General features: G+C 35.9%; 1 protein-coding gene across 2 annotated transcripts; it reads right to left on the reverse strand.

Annotated features, from left to right (window-relative positions):
- Positions 1–847: 847 nt before the first annotated feature.
- Positions 848–18,042, reverse strand: LOC113094482 (semaphorin-4G-like). 2 transcript variants are annotated; one of them, XM_026260092.1, is made up of 9 exons: positions 17,795–18,042; positions 14,118–14,419; positions 5,697–5,848; positions 5,548–5,610; positions 4,197–4,295; positions 3,987–4,077; positions 3,794–3,907; positions 3,297–3,451; positions 848–1,015 (listed from the first exon to the last, which is right to left on the reverse strand). In XM_026260092.1, the coding sequence occupies exons 2-9, from the start codon at positions 14,245–14,247 to the stop codon at positions 848–850; spliced, it is 972 nt and encodes a 323-aa protein (XP_026115877.1). In that variant the 5' UTR covers positions 14,248–14,419; positions 17,795–18,042. The 2 variants fall into 2 exon arrangements, with proteins under 2 accessions (XP_026115877.1, XP_026115878.1); XM_026260093.1 differs by having other exon boundaries at positions 14,118–14,457.
- Positions 18,043–19,189: the final 1,147 nt, after the last annotated feature.

Raw genomic sequence — 19,189 nt, forward strand, 5'->3', positions numbered from 1 at the left:
AACTCTAACATTAAAAAAAAAATGTTATTACTCCCTTCAGGCTGATAAAAGGGTTTGCCAACTCAGTGCTCGGTCCTGTTTACTACCCGGAAACTGGTTTGATGGGAGAATTTGGTCACCAACTAGTCTGTAGACATTTAAAAGACAATTTAATGTAGCATGGCATACTCTCTGCTACTCTCCTCTCTCTCTCTCTCTCTCTCTCTCTCTATCCCGATTCTGCCAATTCAAATATTGGCCCAGGGCCCTGTGTACTATTGTGAGTGTCCCTGCTATAGCGAGAAAAACACATGGGAATATTTAGAGATGGCTCTCATGCTAAAATCCTTTAGTCATAAAAAATGTTGAGAATGAAGATAACAGGGTCACATGCTAGAGGATTAATGCTACTTCAGTTCACATCTCATTTAATGAGACTGCAGCACCCCCTCTCACTGTAAAACATTTCAACCCACTAAAACTGAAGGCTATTGTTTAACTGCAGCCTTAAACTTAAAATCTATCTATCTATCTATCTATCTATCTATCTATCTATCTATCTATCTATCTATCTATCTATCTATCTATCTATCTATCTATCTATCTATCTATCTATCTATCTATCTATCTATCTATCTATCCCTTGCCTTCCTAGATCAATCCTAGATTACATTTCTATTTGATTTATTTTAAATTATATTTCACTACATTCAAGTTCAAATTGCAATTCTGCACCCTGTTTGTTACCATTATTCAAATTCAGCAACTGAATTGGAATTTAAAAGGCATTCACAACTCAATTCTGAATGGTACACAGCCTTTCGCAGGTTCACAAATTCAATCTCAATGAATTTTCTCACCACTCGAGTCAAAAAACACCATACAAGACACTGTCGTGTACGCTGCTTCCCTCGACGACAAAAACGCTGCGGAGCACGTTGAAATAAAGCTCATAATCAGGAATGGCGCACACCAGTCTGGCCTTGAGAAAGGACGTCCACTTCCTCTGAAGAGACCTCTGCCCTCCAATGTCCCCCTGTGAACGGAAAACGAAAACAAAGCAACTGATACGAAAATCTAAGCAAATTACATATAAAATTATGGCTCATATTTATTAACTCAATAGTGTAGTAGGAATGACACGATATACATAATATGCGTATAGTCTGCAGTTCTTTTTAACTCCTCAGGAACATGAGTCACACTAAAGTAGCTGTAAAAATATTAACAAATAATGAACACAATATAGCCCCATCTTACAATCTAATGGGATGTGACATAATTGAGTTTAAATGATAATTACAATTATATAGCTTTGCATCACACCACCCCTGTCAACTTTCAAATCTGAGGTATACTGAGAAGGAAAAAAATATTATCTGGGGAATTTCTACCAAACCACCCCATGGCTTTTTGCATAATGCACATATTCCCTTGAGAGTAGTTCACTTGCATCAAGCACTTGAAATGACACAGTTGTGGGCACAAAAAGCTGTCCTAAATGTGCAAACAGCGTTCTGCTCAAAAACATGCTCCATCTGACTTTAGTAGTTACATGAGGACCTTCAGGCTAATTGTGGTGTCAGTTCACATTCAGGCGAGGGGAAGAAAGACCAGAACGGAGGACGGCTCAAATTTAAGAGTAAAGAAAATAGAGCCTTTTGTACAGCTTCTCCATAACAAAAGTTATTAGCGATGTTGTCACATGATCTAAGTATCAGATATGTGTTTCACTGAAAAATGATAGAATGTCCTTCTTTTTATTTCTAAAAATGTACACTGTAATACATACAAAATATAGGGATATATAGTATGTATGTATAGACAAACAATGTCAAATTTGAAATGTAGAGAAACAGATTACAAAGGAAAAAACGGAGCTAATGTACAATGTTACATAATGTATGCTCATGATGGCTGAGGAAGACATCTGGGGCAAATAATCATTTCCCTCCTGCTCTTTATTGCAATTATCACAGCAAGGCATGCTTTGTTAATTTGACAGGAAATATTTTCTTAATTAATATGGAATGGATTTATGATGTGTAAACACTGAAAAGCAATATTCAGAGTAGCTTACATATAATTGCTATTTAGACTTTATTTGTGAAAAACACATTTCTTCGACATAAATTTTTTTAAGGGTCATAGCATGGTGATTTATAGGGACACTTAGTATTAATAGTTTGTTGCTGTACTTAATTAGTAATTCGATTAACTTTTATTGTTGTTTTGTGCACTAATCTCTATAAGGGTGATTACTGTTCCCCTTGGTGAACCTGCTTAATTAAAAGAATTTCTCACCCACTGAACACAAGTCAACAGAAGATTTTAATGTATAGCAAGTAAGGGTTGGCTAGATTTTTAAGATTTTTTCTTTTTTCTTGATTGAACTTACAACAAAACTTTTGTTTATTGGGGTGAGACAATTAAAATGCTAACAAAGTTTATCACGACTACTACTAATTTTATTTAGTGAACCTAAAGGCTGTGAACTACTTACTAAAACCTTTAGAATTTTTTTCAGTGACGGTCAAGACATTTACAAGATTAGTAATGCTATTTCAAATAATACCGTTAATGTTTCCATGTGACACTGAAGACACTGGAGTAATGGCTGCTGAAAATTCAGATTTGCAATTACTGGAATAAATTACATTTTATAATACATTGAAAAATAGCAAATCACAATTCTACTGTGATTTTCACCATTCAGTCTTGGTGAACATAAGAGGCTTCTTTCAAAAACATTAAAAATACAACCACAAACTTCTGAACAGTAGTCTATAAGCATGGATGTGTACATGTGTGTGATCGGCCATATAGGTGTGTGTGTGTGTGTGAGTGTGCATGCAGTGTGGCCTACTTTGGACTGGAGCTTCTTTCTCTCCTAACTCAGTACGTCAAACAGTAAGGGACCTGACCTGCTTCACAGAGCCGTTAAGTCTTAGCTGCAGAGTGAAAGCAGGTGTGAAATAAATGAAGATATAACGGTGAGGGGAAAATGCTGGGTGGTTTATCCGATCAAAATGAAGACACTAAATGAGATGAGAGTAATGCAGGTGGGAGAGCATGTGTGGGAGAAGGAAAGCGAATGAGAGAGATAGTTTGGGTAGTGGGGCTCTATCTGCCCGGCAACAGTGGCAAACCGTAGAAACTCCAGGAATGTGTGGCGACATGAGGTCAGGCTGCCACTGTCATAATTTTAGCTTATTTGAATTGTCCTTAGGAGTGAAAATGTCTTGTTAATGCAAATTTGAATACCAGATTTGAAAAATACAAATCTGTTCCTCTTCAAAATATATCTCAAACATTACCTTACACACACGGGCCACCCTGGCCACATTGGTCTGGCTGGAGTAAGCTGTCGGTTCTATGTTCCTCTCCGTGAAGAAGAAGTAGAGTTTATCATCATCCCCGATTGAGCTGTTGATGCTCTCTCGGAGTAACGCTGAGCCGACAAAATTTGACTCTACGAGAAAGCACAACAGCATTAACTGCTGCCCACACCACAATGGACCAATTATGGGCCTTACAGATCTTATTGTGTGTCTGGGAAGTACAATGTTTATTGATTAAAATAGCGTGACTCTTTTGGGATCTTGCGTTTTAACTGAATCAAAACATTTTGCCTAAAAGTAGTGAATTGTTAGTGATGCTTACTAAGGCAGGAGTGCTATTACTTTTTTGATTCTTTGAGTAAAAAATGGCTATGACTTTTTGACCATCAAATAGCAATGTGTTAAAAACCACAAGTAAAAAAGCACATTAGTAACCATTCTTATTCTTCTTTTCCAAAACATTTTCAACTAACCCAGCAGCCAACTTGTTGGGGAATCTTCTGTCCGTAAATTGGGGAAGGGAAAGTTGCGTCGTATATCAGGGATGTTACGAAACTCATATTGGGAGGCAGAGTACATCTCACCATCTGAAACAGCAAATCTTATAGGTCACACTAGATGAAACCTGCAAGTTATGGAATAAGCTTATGAATCCAAGTCATTTACCTGTTATGAAACCAGTGTAGCCCTTTGTAGGGTCATAAGGACATTTCTCCTTTCCCTCCTCAAAACGCACAAAGGTAAAGCGTGCCACATCCTGAGCAAAACATGAAGATTTATAAGCACCATGCTCAATCTTTTGCTAGAATATAAAACATTTATGATCAAAATTTCTTTGCAATATGAAGTTCAGAATGAGAGAGGTAAACATCTCACTATGTAAGCACAGCGTGGTCTGAAGGCATGCGTCCCGCAGGTGTACAGGTGAGAGTCATTGTATCTGTCCAGGAACCGCACATGATTGTAGCATTCAGTCTGTGATAAAAAAAGGAAGAATTTATTATATATATATCTTTATATTTCAAAAACAAAAACAAACAAAAAACGCAGACTGCTGTGTAGAAAACCAATAGCCAATAGTCAAAAATGTTTATTATTGTTTAAGAGTCCTATTTTGATGCCCCTCATCAGAATACTCCATTTGAACAGTCGTGGCGGATTGTAGATTCGGGAGTAAAATGCCCACTGGTATGATTGGCTAACAGATGTTTGACAGCCTGCGTCCTTCACATATGGCCGCTGCTGTGATTTAGGTTAAAATGCATAAATACTCAGTACATATCAAACTGAACAAACAGATCCAGCAATAGTAACCACGTAATAAAACAGTTACTCATACTTGTGTGGTGCGACATTACTGTCAGATCCAATATAGCTGGCACAGCATCATCTTTTAGTTTCAATGTTTCTGAAAATCTTGTCAAATTGTGCCCTTGTTTGTAAATGAATCCGCAGTGAAATGAAGTGAACAAAGGACCAAGTTGTGACTGACACAGTCTGGATCTTCATTTAAAAAAAAGTAAATTCACTCTTTCCTAACGTTGGAATCAGAAGGAAGGCAATGCAAAGACTGTTTTTCCACAACTTGGCGCTATAAGGCACCTTGTTGTCTTCAGAGCCATATTTATGGTTTGAATTTTGCACAGATCTGCATTCGCCCCTCTTTTTATTTGAATCAGTGCATGAATCAGTGGGTGGGGCTAAAACCGGCAGTGATTTTTGATTTCTCATTTCAGCTAGTTGCAAAGGCAACATATCAAAAGAAACTTTGTGATTCTTATTATTTATATCGGTAAAACCGTTTACCGGTACTTTTAGATTCCAGTTTATGCTCTCATAAAGCAGCATTTTTGGATTATATTGGATAATATTTTCCTCTCACTCTCACTTCTTTACACTAAAACCACCATCAGTTTTGCTTTTGTCAAGAAAATCAATGTTCATCTTGTTTTGTGTCAAATGTGCACAAGAACCTTTGAGTATGTCACATATGGTTTCCTAGATGTTATCTACAGTATGTATCACAAAAAAGTATACCTCTTCATTCTTTAGATGTGGTTTACCATTTATATATCCATTTGGAAGAAACATTTATCCAAAACAGCTTAAAAGTGAATTCAGGCTAATCAATTTTTCCAGTATTTGTTCCTTGGGAATCATTCACATGACATTGAGTTGAGCTGTGGGATTTATGGGAGGATATCCTACACATCGAGAATGGCAATACCTGATTGTTCTTTCCTTTGCTCAGGCACTGCCTCTTCTGTTCTGCAGATGCTGCCCATTCAAGCTGTTATACAGACATGAACAACAACTATGATCAGCCCAGCTGCATTAGAAAGAGGAATGAAACATATTGAAAATATTGTGACTCACAGAAACAGAGATACTGGTGTCAGAGATGTTAGAGGTGTCCAGTTTGTAAATGGCCTCTCTGGCCCCAACATACAACAACCCTGGTCCATCCTCCAGTAACAGAGAACTGTAGTTCACTGCAGCTCCACGGAAATGATTACAACCCAGCAGCCCTGCGAATGGAGAAAGAGACCCAGTTAGAAAAACAGGGACAAACATGACTAAATCGTGTCAACAACATAGAGACCCACTCATAGCTCTACACTCATTTGTCTATTATTGGAACTATTTGAACAGGGATGAACAGATGGAGAGCTAAATCATTATCAGCAAGCTATGAATAAACTGAATGGCTATAAAGAAAACATGACCATGAAAACAGAATAATAAAGCTTCATTCAGCAGCATGAGAAAGTATGGAATGAACTGCATTAATGTGACATAGCTTGGCCACAAACTAAGATCAGACTTCACTGTAAAAAAAATGACAGTATGCTGGCACAATAAAAAGAGTCAGAGAAAGCAAAAAAGGTGCAGTAAAAAGTACTGAATTTAACACTTCCTGTTTTCATGTGCAATCATAAAGTGTCTTTCTGAGACATTGACATATTTGGGTGGTTTGCTTCCTCAAATTAGGGCATAAAGTAAACCCAGACACATTCTGAAGAATAAAGGACTTGCACTGCGTGCTGAGATTTCCTGCCACATACTGAGAGATGGGTGGGCTATGCTGATGAGACTTGGCAGTATTAGGCCAAATATCAACCATGGTACCCTCAAATGCCCCTTTCTTACCTCTCAAAACTCCCATCCCCCCAAACACAGTGCTAAAGTCAGCATCAGCAACACTCTACAGTAAATCCAGCATGCAAGCATGGAATACCAAGGTATTTGGGACTAGAAATTTAAAGAGAATTGTGCCCCATCATATTTTCCATTATATTTTTTTAAACAAAGTACAAAAAGAAAAAATTGTTTAAAGACTTAACACCGGAATAGCATACCAAAATACTCAGAGAGATGCCGCTACTAAATCATCAGCACAAAACAAATAGTGTGACTAGTATATTCCTGATTACAGAATGAATAGCACTGATTGGTGAATCAAAAGCATACAGAGAGTCTCTTTCAAGGAAAATCTGATTTTTGCAGCATCTATGAATGCTTTTATTTGAAAGGGGAAATCCTGAAATCTCAAAAACTGCTTGCCATACTTACATTTAGAGAATATTTCAAATTAGCAACAAACTCTTAAATAAATTGTCCCATAAATGTTGTTTCTTATGCTTAAATAGCATTAAAAAAAGCTTCTATTTTAAGTTGGTCCAGCGAACGCACTTGTGCAGCCCTAAGTTTCTGTTTCTATAACAACCATAGCCTCTAACAGCAACTGCATGACATGATGACTATTCACAGCTGATTGGCTCTTTTTCTGTAAGGCGTCACTTTTTCCACCATATTGCCAGTAGCACTTTTTCCCATTCATAATAACATGAGTGCACTGTTTTGGTATATCTACAGTTTCTAATACAGAGCAACCAGTGTTTTCATTTTCCAAATGAATGACTCTTATGAGACGATTCTTCTTAATGAACCAAAACCATATATTTATCAAAAGCATACAGTGCAACCAGTGTGGTCCAGTTTCCAACTATAGCTTCCAACTAACTCGGACTTACATAAATATAGTTACAGACTGGTAATTTATATAACATTGCATGAAGATGCACATTATGAGCTATGATCATTAATACTAGTAACTTTTAAAACAGCACAACAAGCAGTACTCGTCTAGTGTCTGAGCTAGCATGAAAATAAGTGACAGTATAAACCAAAAAGTTAAGGTCATGAGGCTCTAAACTGTCAATCAAGGAAAGGTCGGAACAGACCTACGGGTTGCTGTGCATGGGGGATGGCCAGAGGCTAAAATTACTCATAACAGGAAAGAAAATATTAAGTTATGCAAACACGATTCAAGACTTCAGGCTAAGTGACGACATTCTGTGTGTGTTGTTAATCCTTGTGTCTCACTGTGTAGATAGAGAAAGATAGTGACTGTAACACACACACAGTGATGAGTGCAGATCTGACGATAAACCGAGGGATCACACAAAAGCCTTTGAGCTCAAAGCACACTATGTGTCCTTGGACCATGTACACACACAGCCACTTACACACACACACACACATCCACAGAAATACCACTACTACTTTTATAATCACTTATCAGAACTTAGGTTAAGCAAAAAAGCAGAAATTTTAATATACATTTCCAGCAATAATTAGAAAGCCTTATATTATGAACATTTGACACGTTTGTCTCTGGAATATTTGATTTTGGTCAAATATATTTTTAGCTTGTTTTCATATGAAGAACTTGATGCTGATTGTACTGCTTTTTTATTTTTGAGATGGATTTCTTTGATTAGAAGTGCTATACAAATAAGATAATCTTAGGCTTAAAAAAACTAATTTACTCTAGGATAACATACACACTATGTATAAATAAAATACATTTTCATCTGTCTAATTATTTGCAGCACTGCATGATCACAATTTCTAATAATTCATACCATAACGGCTAATAAGGGTCTTATGAAAAATAGCCTCTGGTCTGCTAGTGCCCTTCCACACCAGCCTATAAAAACAGACCGACTCTGTGCATCACTGAGGGAACAAATCCATGAGCAGAGTCAACACAGCGCCCAAGGCCTCCTGTTGTATTCTTGCAGTGTGTGTGGTTTGTTTACTGTTCCCTAGAATGAACACTGGAACCAAGTTTCAACCACACAACCATCGTGCCAAGCTGGTAATATGCCAAATTGCACATGCAATGTCTGTATGAACTTGCATTCTTCTTATATTCAAGTATAATTGACAATGAAGATATGACATATGAAAAAATGACAGTGTGTGGGTGGCTGTGTTTGGCTCAAGGACACACTACAAGGGTTAAGTGTTGTAGCTCTCACCTCATGCTACAAACACATGCATCTTTGTAGCATCTGTGTATGTGTGTGTGTGTGTGTGTGACTTGACTGTTGACTCACTCCAACCATGGTCCAAACAAACTTGGGCGGGCAGCCGCGGTGCTCATGTGTCCAATCCGAATTGTGTTTGCTAGGGGGCTAGCGCTGACTAAATAAAAACTGACACTGGGTGAGAACAGTCAGCTTCAGACGTGATCAACATTACACAACCGCAGTCATGCTTCGTTATATTAAATATATCTAATCTTATTAGTAATTTCACAGTACCACTACATACCGCTTTATTAATAACAGAGATCTGCATTGTACTGTGTACCAAAATAAAGTAATATAAGCACAGATCTTTCTTCGGAAACTTGAGTTTTATATTTGAAAACATTAAAGTCCACTATACTTGATTAAATGACTTTACATTTAATAGATGTTTTTCGTCTCAATTCATTGAAAGTGAGATAATTATAGATCTGTTTCAGTAATCTTTTGATAAACACTCTGTCAAAAAAGCAGTAATGGTCATTGATTGGTTCCAATCCTTGGCAGAGAATTGATCAGAGTGGGCGGGGCTATCAGAGGAGATACGATACCTCAAAAATAAAATTGAGAATAATAACAGAATGCAGGGATTTTGAGATGAGTTTTAAAATGTTGGCAATTTTTCAACAGTTGCTGCATCCAAATATGCTAACTTCCATGGCCAAAAACAGTACGTATGTCCAAGTACATAGTATGCAGAAAAACATCAGGTGAAAAGTACATAATTTACCTACTACTTCCACTAACATTCTGTAGTTTGCATTCAGTGGATACTTTACCAACCCATGATGCCAGGGAAGAGGAGTTGTGAATGGCTGTGAAGCGACACAACTGACGCTGGTAAGTGTGTCTGAATTTAATTAATACTAACTTACTAACTTACTAACTAGGGGTGTAACGAGATCTCGTGGCACGCAAGATCTGACTGTTCTCCCGAGAACGCGTTGATATCCTCCCAGATCTTTCAAATATATTTGCATTACACTTGCCCTTTCACCAGTGGTGGTATGTAAGATATTTTATGTTCACTCAGGCAAGTGGACTCATGATAAGTGGGAAAATTACACAGTTTAGTCTTTATCCAGTCATAAAAACAGAATTCACAGCTTTACGCGGAATCTCATGGAATTTTCCAACTTTAAATTAATTAATCATTTAAAAGTAAAGACAGATCATTACACTTAATTCAAATCACGATATGTACCTATAAATATATAGCTGCTAAATTAAATTTAAATATGAATCCTGCGTGTTCTGCGTGTCTCTGTTAATGAATGGCGCAGACACGAGTTTCATTTACTACACAGAAGCATGCCTGATGCTTGTGGTGATTTCAGCATCTGCGTCTCTCTAAATGAGGATGGAAACACAGGAACAACGTCTCCAAAACTGCTCTGAGAGTGACTTCATGAGCATTTTACCGTTTGATTTGAGTAAAACTAGCATCACTTACACAGAATTGTAAAGGTATTGGCGGCAACCCGTCAAAATAAGAGTCCGGTCACGTTACTATTTTTCAGTAAAATGTACATAGCCAGCTATGTAATCTACTGCTATGCAGTTACTTCTACTACTACAAAAATGAAACACAACATTTTTTCCGTGGTTTAATTTTAAAAGTAAATCCCCTTTGTTGGTAAAAATAATTTTTCAATAATTAAATGATTAAATGACAGTTAAATGTGAAAATGTATATGTTTCATGATCAATTAGACATGCTTTTTAATTGATACAATTTTATTTAACTATTAAAAATGAGTTGAGAAAAATTAAAACTGAAAAAAGCAATAAAGAAAAATCAAAATCGAAATTAATTGTGAAAAAAAAAAATAATAATAATAATTTAGGAAAAATTAAATGGATTTCATAGGGCCCTAATTATCCCTCAGCCTTGCTGCGCCCCCCAGTTTGGGTACCACTGCTTTATTACTTTAAATACATACATTAATCATGTTAATTATATATACTTTTTTTTTATTAAAGTGGAAATCAGTTTACAAAATAATAAACTTGAATGAGTGGTTCACTTCCACTTTAAAGGGATATTTGTGTTGTTTATTTTTATTTATACTATTTAAAATTTTTGTGCAATTAATTTTCAGTTGAGTTTGTGGCAAAGCCTTCTGCAGTGTTTACATAGTGATTATTACGTATTACATGTTTAATTTCAAAAAGTTGATTTCAAAATGTTGCTGGTTTTCTATTCCTCCCTGTATATTTCCTCATTGATGATTTCTTAAAAAAAAAAAAAATCTTGTCTTGTCTCTCGTGAACCCAGTCTTGTGTCCAGTCTCGTCTCGTAAGATAAGTGTCTCGTCACCCCTAATACTAACCAAATTCTGTCTTATTAAGAACATATTCTTTTAAAGGTTACCAAGTTAGTTTCAATTCAAATATTGTACTAACAAGACAGTATGCAGTTTCAGACATAGCTAGTGTCTTAAAAAAAGTGAAACATCTAGTGTTAGCATGCTAATTAACAGTAGTAAAACAAAATAATATAAGAAAAACATCTAGATAAAAATAGCCGATTAGTCAACCATCGTGACTCATAGTTATGACGTAATACGTAAAATACAAAAAGAACTTCAAAGAAGGAGACAGATGTTTTTTAATGTTGTTTCTTGTCAGGGAAATTTGTTTTTCGGTTGGAAAGGAAATCAAAACTGGTTTGAAAAACGACCAGGAAGCATATGTGTGGGGAAAAAACAAAAACAAGTAATTCTTTCCCAGAACAAAAAATCCATCTCAGACACACTGAACCCTTTTTGCATAATGTAAAATGTAATCTGTAGCATAGTGCCAATGTAAGCAACCCCAAATGTGTGTATATTATTGATGTTATTTCTGTATTAAAAGAAAGAAGTAGATGGCACCGCTCAAATCCTGTCACCAAGACAACAGCAACCCCCACGCAGATAAAACCCCCTCCGTCAGAGGGCTGGATTCCGTGGTTTTGGTTTATCCTGCCTACCTTTTATGAATCCCAGAGGAAAGCGTTTACTCTCAAAGCATGTTTAAAACAAACAGTGAATGTTAGATGTGTATTTTAAGTCCCTTTTCTGTAAACCTCAGGGTTTTCAAGAAATATTACCTTTCTACTCGAACAGTAAATATAGATCTAGCTTTTTTCCACAGCAGTTGCCTCGACTGAAATCTGTCCTGACCTTACACGATAACTCACATACTGTGATTTTGTTTAGAAAACTTTCAACAGAAACACACCTTCTGACCAACGAATTTCCAAGACTGCTTTAGTTGTTTGCAATAGCTGGATAAGGATTTATTTTATAGAGATTATTCTCACAAAGGATTAAATATATATATAAAACATACACATGTTTTAGAAAGAAACAAATGCTTTTATTCTGCAATGGTGCATTAAATTATATAATAAAATTTAAATTAATAAAAAATAATCTATAATAATATTGATTTTTTTAAATATAATATTATATTAAAAATAGTTCCATTGCTGTTAAAATAGAAAACAGCTCATTTAAATTAAAAGGTATTCTTTATGTATGTGTGTGTGTGTGTTTAACTTATCTATTTTAACAAATTAATTAATTAAAATTACTGTACATGGAACATCTTAAGTTATTATACATTCAATATACAGCCATGCAGCAGACAGATACAAAAATCTCTAAAGACCCTAGATGCACTTTTCTCCTTGTCCTGCTACCCCAGATGAATTACACATGTATACATATTTCATTTCAGAGTTACTTCAGGTCTGCTAAGCAGTACTAAAACCCTCGAGAAAACACACCATGTACTCAAACCCACTACAGCAAACCATTACAACAAGTCAGCACCTTATGTTACACCCACAAAATTATCTCTTCTTGAATTCAACATTGTAGCTCTCTCCCCGAATATACATATTGTAAGACAAAAGCTTGATTTAGCGGAGATTCAACACCCTTACATACATGTCTGTACACTCCTACTTCTTCTTCTGTATGCTCTAGCTCTGTCTCTCATCCCAAGAGAGCCTAAATATAGGTCAAGGACTAGAGTCAACCAGGGCAAGGAAAAAAATACAATAATGAATGCAAATTAAAATGAAAAGATCTGCAGTGTCTGAGCACAAATGAACCGTATGAGCCATTATGCAGCAGCAAACTTTAGCAACACTTCAGTTTAAGCACCTGAGTGGGTAAAGATGTCATAACCTTCTCAATCATTTTACAAGTATGTCAATTATCTTACATGCAATTAAGCAAAAAAAAAAAATGCTTTCCCATTTCAAATTCTCATCATGCATAGGCTAATTCCACCTGAAAATGTGAACACTGGCTCTATGGTGCTAGCAAAACATTGCTCTATTTGTTCGAGCATCCTGACCAGCCAGAAATAGTGGCTGGCTTAAACCATGGTGTGAGTCTGTGGTGATAAATACACATTTATCTTCATCAGTGCAGTCAGAGGGCAAATCTACTCTTATGAGAACATTCAGCTTTAGAAAAAGCTTGGGCTTTATTCCAAATTGCAGACATTATTCATCAATGACGGCTATTAATGTTCAACTACAGTTATTGGGAACCCATTTGGTGCACAAAGCATAAAGACAACAAGCTTTGACAGATTTAGGAGCATCGGTGAGGTCTGGTGCTGATAAAGACCGGTTTAATGAGTTTGTTCAGGCCTCTCAAGGTTTTCACACAAACCGTTTTACTAGTTACTGACTTCTTTGAAACACCACACACACCTTTGGCATGTAGTAGCCACTATATCTCAAGGATACAGTTTAAAACCGATTTTTTGCTGAATAAGAGTTCAGCATTTATATGAAATAGAATGCTTTTGTAACATTGTAAATGTCTTCTGTCACTTTTGATAAATTTAAAGCATCCTTGCCAAATTAAAGTGTTAATTTCTTTCCAAAAAAAGACACATACCTGTACACGATCAAATTTGTCACACACTGAGAGCCCACGTGGTAGTCCAGGCTAACCTCACAGAAGTGAATGTGACCTAACCTTACTTTATATTCTCACGGCATCTGCTGTGTGAATCTTATGAACTGGGCCAGGACAAGTGAGAAGGGCTGTTTAATAATATCCAGAGAACTTCCATAGCCTCCAGCACTACAGGCAAAGTAGTGCCAAACACGCCAGTGAATGAAGCGAATATACCTGATACTTTTAATGACTATGGAAAATAAGTAGGCTAAATTGTAAAGTTAATGCTCTCATGATGTGAAATTCAATGTATAAAACTTAAACAAATCATATTTTAGGATAAAATAATAAGCTGTTAGACCATACCAGTTGCATACTATGTAACACTACAATCAGATATTAAGTAATTATATGATATGAGGAAATTGAAAAATCTAGAACTCACAAAAAGCATTCTCAATTCAGTTCTAAATAATGCACAACACTGAAATACATGTAAAGAGTCTTACCTTTAACATGTACAGTTGTCCTGGGGGTGACATCCACATCAAGAACCGGTCCAAATGGAAAACCCCAAATGACTGGTATTAGGTATCCAAGCACAATCAGCATGAAGCCGAGCTGTTTGGTCTGCCGCATGATCAACAGGATGTACTGAGGTTCTGCTGAGATCCAGGCAGGTTCCTCCAGCAGTACTTTGCTGAAGATAATGTTGTTGTGTAATTGATGCTGATTCACTAGAACAAGCTCCCGCTTCCAGCAGTGCAGTCATGGGCTGCTAACTCATCCTTGCTCTGTCAAAGGTTTCCCGCTGCATTGGCAAGAAAAAATGAGTGAGTCTCTTCCTTCCTGAGACACACATCAAGAGCAGATGGCTTGATGAGAAAACACGTCATACACAAATGCATCCACTAAACATTTGATAGTGCAATGTACATCTACTGTATCACATGCTATTATCAAACTACACAGAGTTATGAAAAAGCCTAAGGCAATCGCATAAAAATGTGCAAGACTATTAACATTCCTGTAGCTGGTACAGCGTGGTGCTTGTTTTTTGGGAAGAACACAACCTGATGAAATACATACAAAAACGTTGGATAAAACTGCAACAAATGTAAAAGAAACAAACTTCACTTTCCAAGAACATGAAGAATATAAGATAGCAATAAATGCTTAATATTAAAGAGCTGACTTCGAATAAAACAAAACAAAGCTTTCGCTTGGTCACGCTGAGGTCTAGTCAGTCATTTTCAACAGAAAAATTGCTGAAAATGTACTCATCCCCATGCCATCCAAGATGTAGATGAGATGAGATGGAGAAATTTTGCATTGCATCACTTACTCACCAATGGATCCTCTGCTGTGAATGGGTGCCGTCAGAATGAAACTTTAAACAGATGATCACAATAATCCTACTACAGTTTTGCAACAAACAAACATATCAAGAAGATTTTAACGTTGCTTCTGGTCAAAATATGAGCTCTCTTTCCATAACATTGCTTTCTTCATCAAAAAAGTAGTTTTGTCTGAATCAGGAGAAAAATGTGCACAGATCATGCAGAATTTACAAGCAAAAATGGTTCAAAACAGTTAGACACTAAATAGATTGTGATGTGAAAGGACAACAGGGGATGGACTTTTTCACTGCTACTGCTATTATGGATTATGGAATTTCTAATTCAGCCAGAAGCGATGGTTCAAAGTTAAAACAAACTAATGTTTGATTTGTTTACTTCAAACATGCAGCTTTTCACTTCACAAGATGTTAATTGATGAACGGGAGTCATGTGGATTGCTTATGAATGACTGTATTATTTTTATAGGCTGTTTGGACTCTCATTCTGATGGCACCCATCCACTACAGAGGATCCATTGTTGAGCAACTGATGTAATGCTGAATGTAAACTTAATTCCATCTTGGATGGCATGAGTGTTCAGCAGATTTTCATCTTTGGGTGAACTATTCCTTCAGAATATTTTTTTTTCTGGCATGATGCACTATGTGGAGGATGCACATTTTTTTTGGCTCTGGAGAACTGCCTCAAAAGCAATTTTTGTAGCTTTTGATTCACTTTATAGTGAGAAAACCTCATTTCAAAACACTTGGTGAGCCACAAAAATTCTTTGTATGAGGTATTGCTTAAATGTGTTGTCTAGAAACACCATTATTTGATGGTGGAATGGATATGGATGCAGTGGATATAGATACAATAGATGCAGCCACTATATACACCATTGAAGTGAATATAAATGGTTTTGCTTTGCTCCAATTTCTTGTCCCCCACTTGAAGGCTGCTTGGTTCATGCATATCACTTCATCTATTCAGACATATACTGTACCATAAACGCAAAAGCATTAACACCTCTCCTGTTACAATAAGCACCCTGCTCGGGGTAGTATGGACAAGAGACACGTCAACCTGATCACATCACAGGCTGGGAAAGTAAATTTGCCTGCATAATACTGTAGTAGATAGTACATAGAGAAGCATCAAGCGCAGAGTGTCATAAAGGGATCATTTCTGATATAGCCATCTGTCAGTTGAACAATATAAATACTATATATCCAGTCTGACATTTCCACAGATGGTGAAGAAATACCTCCAATCACACAAATGTGGGATCTTATGGCATATCTCACTAATTCTCCATCTGCACTTAATCTAGTCTAGCTGCACTGACAGAGTCGTGAGAGATTTTGACTTAATAAGAATTTTCAAGTCTAATTTCCAATACTGATTACTGCATTCTGAAATGCTACTTATAATTATGCATGTCAAAACAGTTCATGCATCCATTCCATCAGACATTATAACTAATTCCCCTATGTAGGCTGTACAATAGGTTTCTCCTGTATGCTGAGATAAGTAAAATAACATGTTTGATTTGACAATGGAAAGAATGAATCATTCAAGAATTCATTAGGCCTTCTGAGTGCGTTAGGGACAAGATTACTGTTAGACCAAGTTACTGTTACTTTGATGCCATTAATGAGCACATTATCTGTCTTACTTTGGTTAATTAAATCAAATAACAATGGCACTGTTTCTGAAGACGTTTTCATGGTTTGTTTGTCAAACTAATGCTTATAAGAGTTAAGATAACCCTCAAAAGAACAAGACAACGGTGTAATCACTTCTGATAACATGGACTAACTAATAATAAATATTACCCACTCCTACCATACTCTGGCACGGATATGCAATTTGACTTGTATTATTATAAAGTATATAAAAAAATAATCATTTAATACAGCACAGGCAAAAAGGACATAAACAGTATTAATCCAACCTCTAGTCCAACTAAATACAACACAAATCAAATGCATGCTAAAAATGTATTAAGTCTACATTTTATAAATAATTAATATTAATTTAGCAGGGTTGTATTTATTAAGTTTTATCAGAATCAGAATCAGAATCAGAATGAGCTTTATTGCCAGGTATGTTTACACATACGAGGAATTTGTTTTCGTGACAGAAGCTCCACAGTACAACAGAATGACAGCGACGTAACATAAAACACATAATAAAAAAATAAAAAATACAAATAAGTAGATAGTGAATGACAATATACAAACTGACAATTGTAGGCAGGTATATTACAAAATGCAGTTATGTATGTACATGTGTATTATGTGCAAAATGTAAGTGTATACTAAGTATCTGTGTTAGATAAATAAAGTGTATGTGTATATAAATATAAAGTGTAGTGTAGTGTGTTCGCAGTTTATATAAGTAGACTTCCTAATAAAAATGCTACATTGAAGCAAATCTGAATTATATGCATTTTTCACCCCCTGTCAACTTCCAGTAAAAAGAAGAAGCTCAAACTGCTTTCTGTGATGCCTCTGATAAATCACTCAGAACCGTTCACTTTATACATATCAGGTTTCAGAGCACTAGATTTGTTGGTGCAAAGCATACACCTGCAAAACACATTTACTGGATAGATAGATCACACATAGATCTAGATTAGATTGCACACCACTGCAGTATTTTTAAAGGGCACTTCTGGCACTCATTCCCAGTCACCTTCACCTGCGTGTAGCGATCCCAGCAGGCTCCGCTTACATTACAACAGATTATGCGCAAAGATACCTACTAATGACAACTACACAGATGTAATAAAAAAGCGTTTGCAAAATGTTAAGGATACATCGCAAGCTCTGTAGTTAAATTACCTGACTGTTTCAGAACAAGTAAGCATCAGTCATCCTGTGTTTCCACTGGATTCCGTGTTGTGCTGCTAATGATGCCTTTGCTTCAGTGATCTGACTGTGTACTGCGCTGCATGCTTGCACGCTCCTCAGAGCAGTCCCAGGTGAAGCCAAGCCACGCCTCTCTGGGTAATATTCATGAGAGACCACGCCCAACCGCTTTGTGTCGCAATGTCACTTCACTAATGCATAGGTTTACATGATCTTATATTATTAAAGTTTTTGAGAATGCAACGGACTTGTGCATTCATCAGAGATTTATGTACGACCGTTGCGACACAGATACAGCCGTTTCATTTGTATCGGTTGCCATCTAGAGGTTAATATAAAAAATGCAGCATGTAAGGGCACGCCGGGGCTAGTTGTCACATGGGAGGCAGGACGTAATGGCTGTATTTCAGTGACAAGTCATTACTTGTTTTTTCTAGCAGCGATTTTTTTTCTTAAATTAATGTTAGATTCCATTTTCTTGCCCTTTAAAAAAAAGTCCTCTATAAAATAATATCAATGTACTCTAAAATAATACAATCTTATTTGTGCTTATTTGGATAGGCCTATATATAAAAAAAAATTACACAATAGATATATTTTGCTTGAAGGGTATATTTCAATGTTCCTGTTTTGGAATTGTTTCAAGTGTTTACAATTTTACTATGGAAAATAATTTAAAATATTGTCGAGTTATACATACATTTAATAAATAATACATAAGCCTATATTTTAATGTGGAAAATGTCTGACTCTATTTTCTTCATATTTATGGTATTTTTTATGGTTTAACATAAAAATACCAAATAATGTGACAATATAAATATATATATTAGTCATGACTGTAAAGTATATGTTATTATTCTTTATACTACAATACAAAGCTAAATTCATACTGTTTAATTGAAATTAATGCTATATATAATCATGATAATTTATCATTATATAATATAATTAAAATATAATTTGGTTTGGCTGAAAAAGGCCTCTGTAAGGCCTGAGCTTTACTTTACTTCTATCTTTATTTATGAAATTTCTTATTACGTAAATAAAAAATAGGGTAACACTTTATTTTAATCTGTTCTTGTAACACGTATTACATGCACTCACTATAATAAATTAGGCTATAAATATTCATAATTACATGCAAGTAACCCTAAACCAAACCCTAATCCTAACCATAAAGTACAGTTAATTAATATAACTTAGTGCTTAAATGCAAAATTACACTGTAAAAATGACACCTTAAGATAAAGTTTTACCAAAATTAGCTTTAGTTTCTCGCATGCCCATACAATATAAAAAAACGTGGCCATTATCAGCTTGGAATAGTGCATTCATGTTTGCATTTCCTCCTTATTTATTTTACAG

This window comes from Carassius auratus, unplaced genomic scaffold, assembly GCF_003368295.1.
Source record: "Carassius auratus strain Wakin unplaced genomic scaffold, ASM336829v1 scaf_tig00215397, whole genome shotgun sequence".
NCBI classification, from domain to species: Eukaryota; Metazoa; Chordata; class Actinopteri; order Cypriniformes; family Cyprinidae; genus Carassius; species Carassius auratus.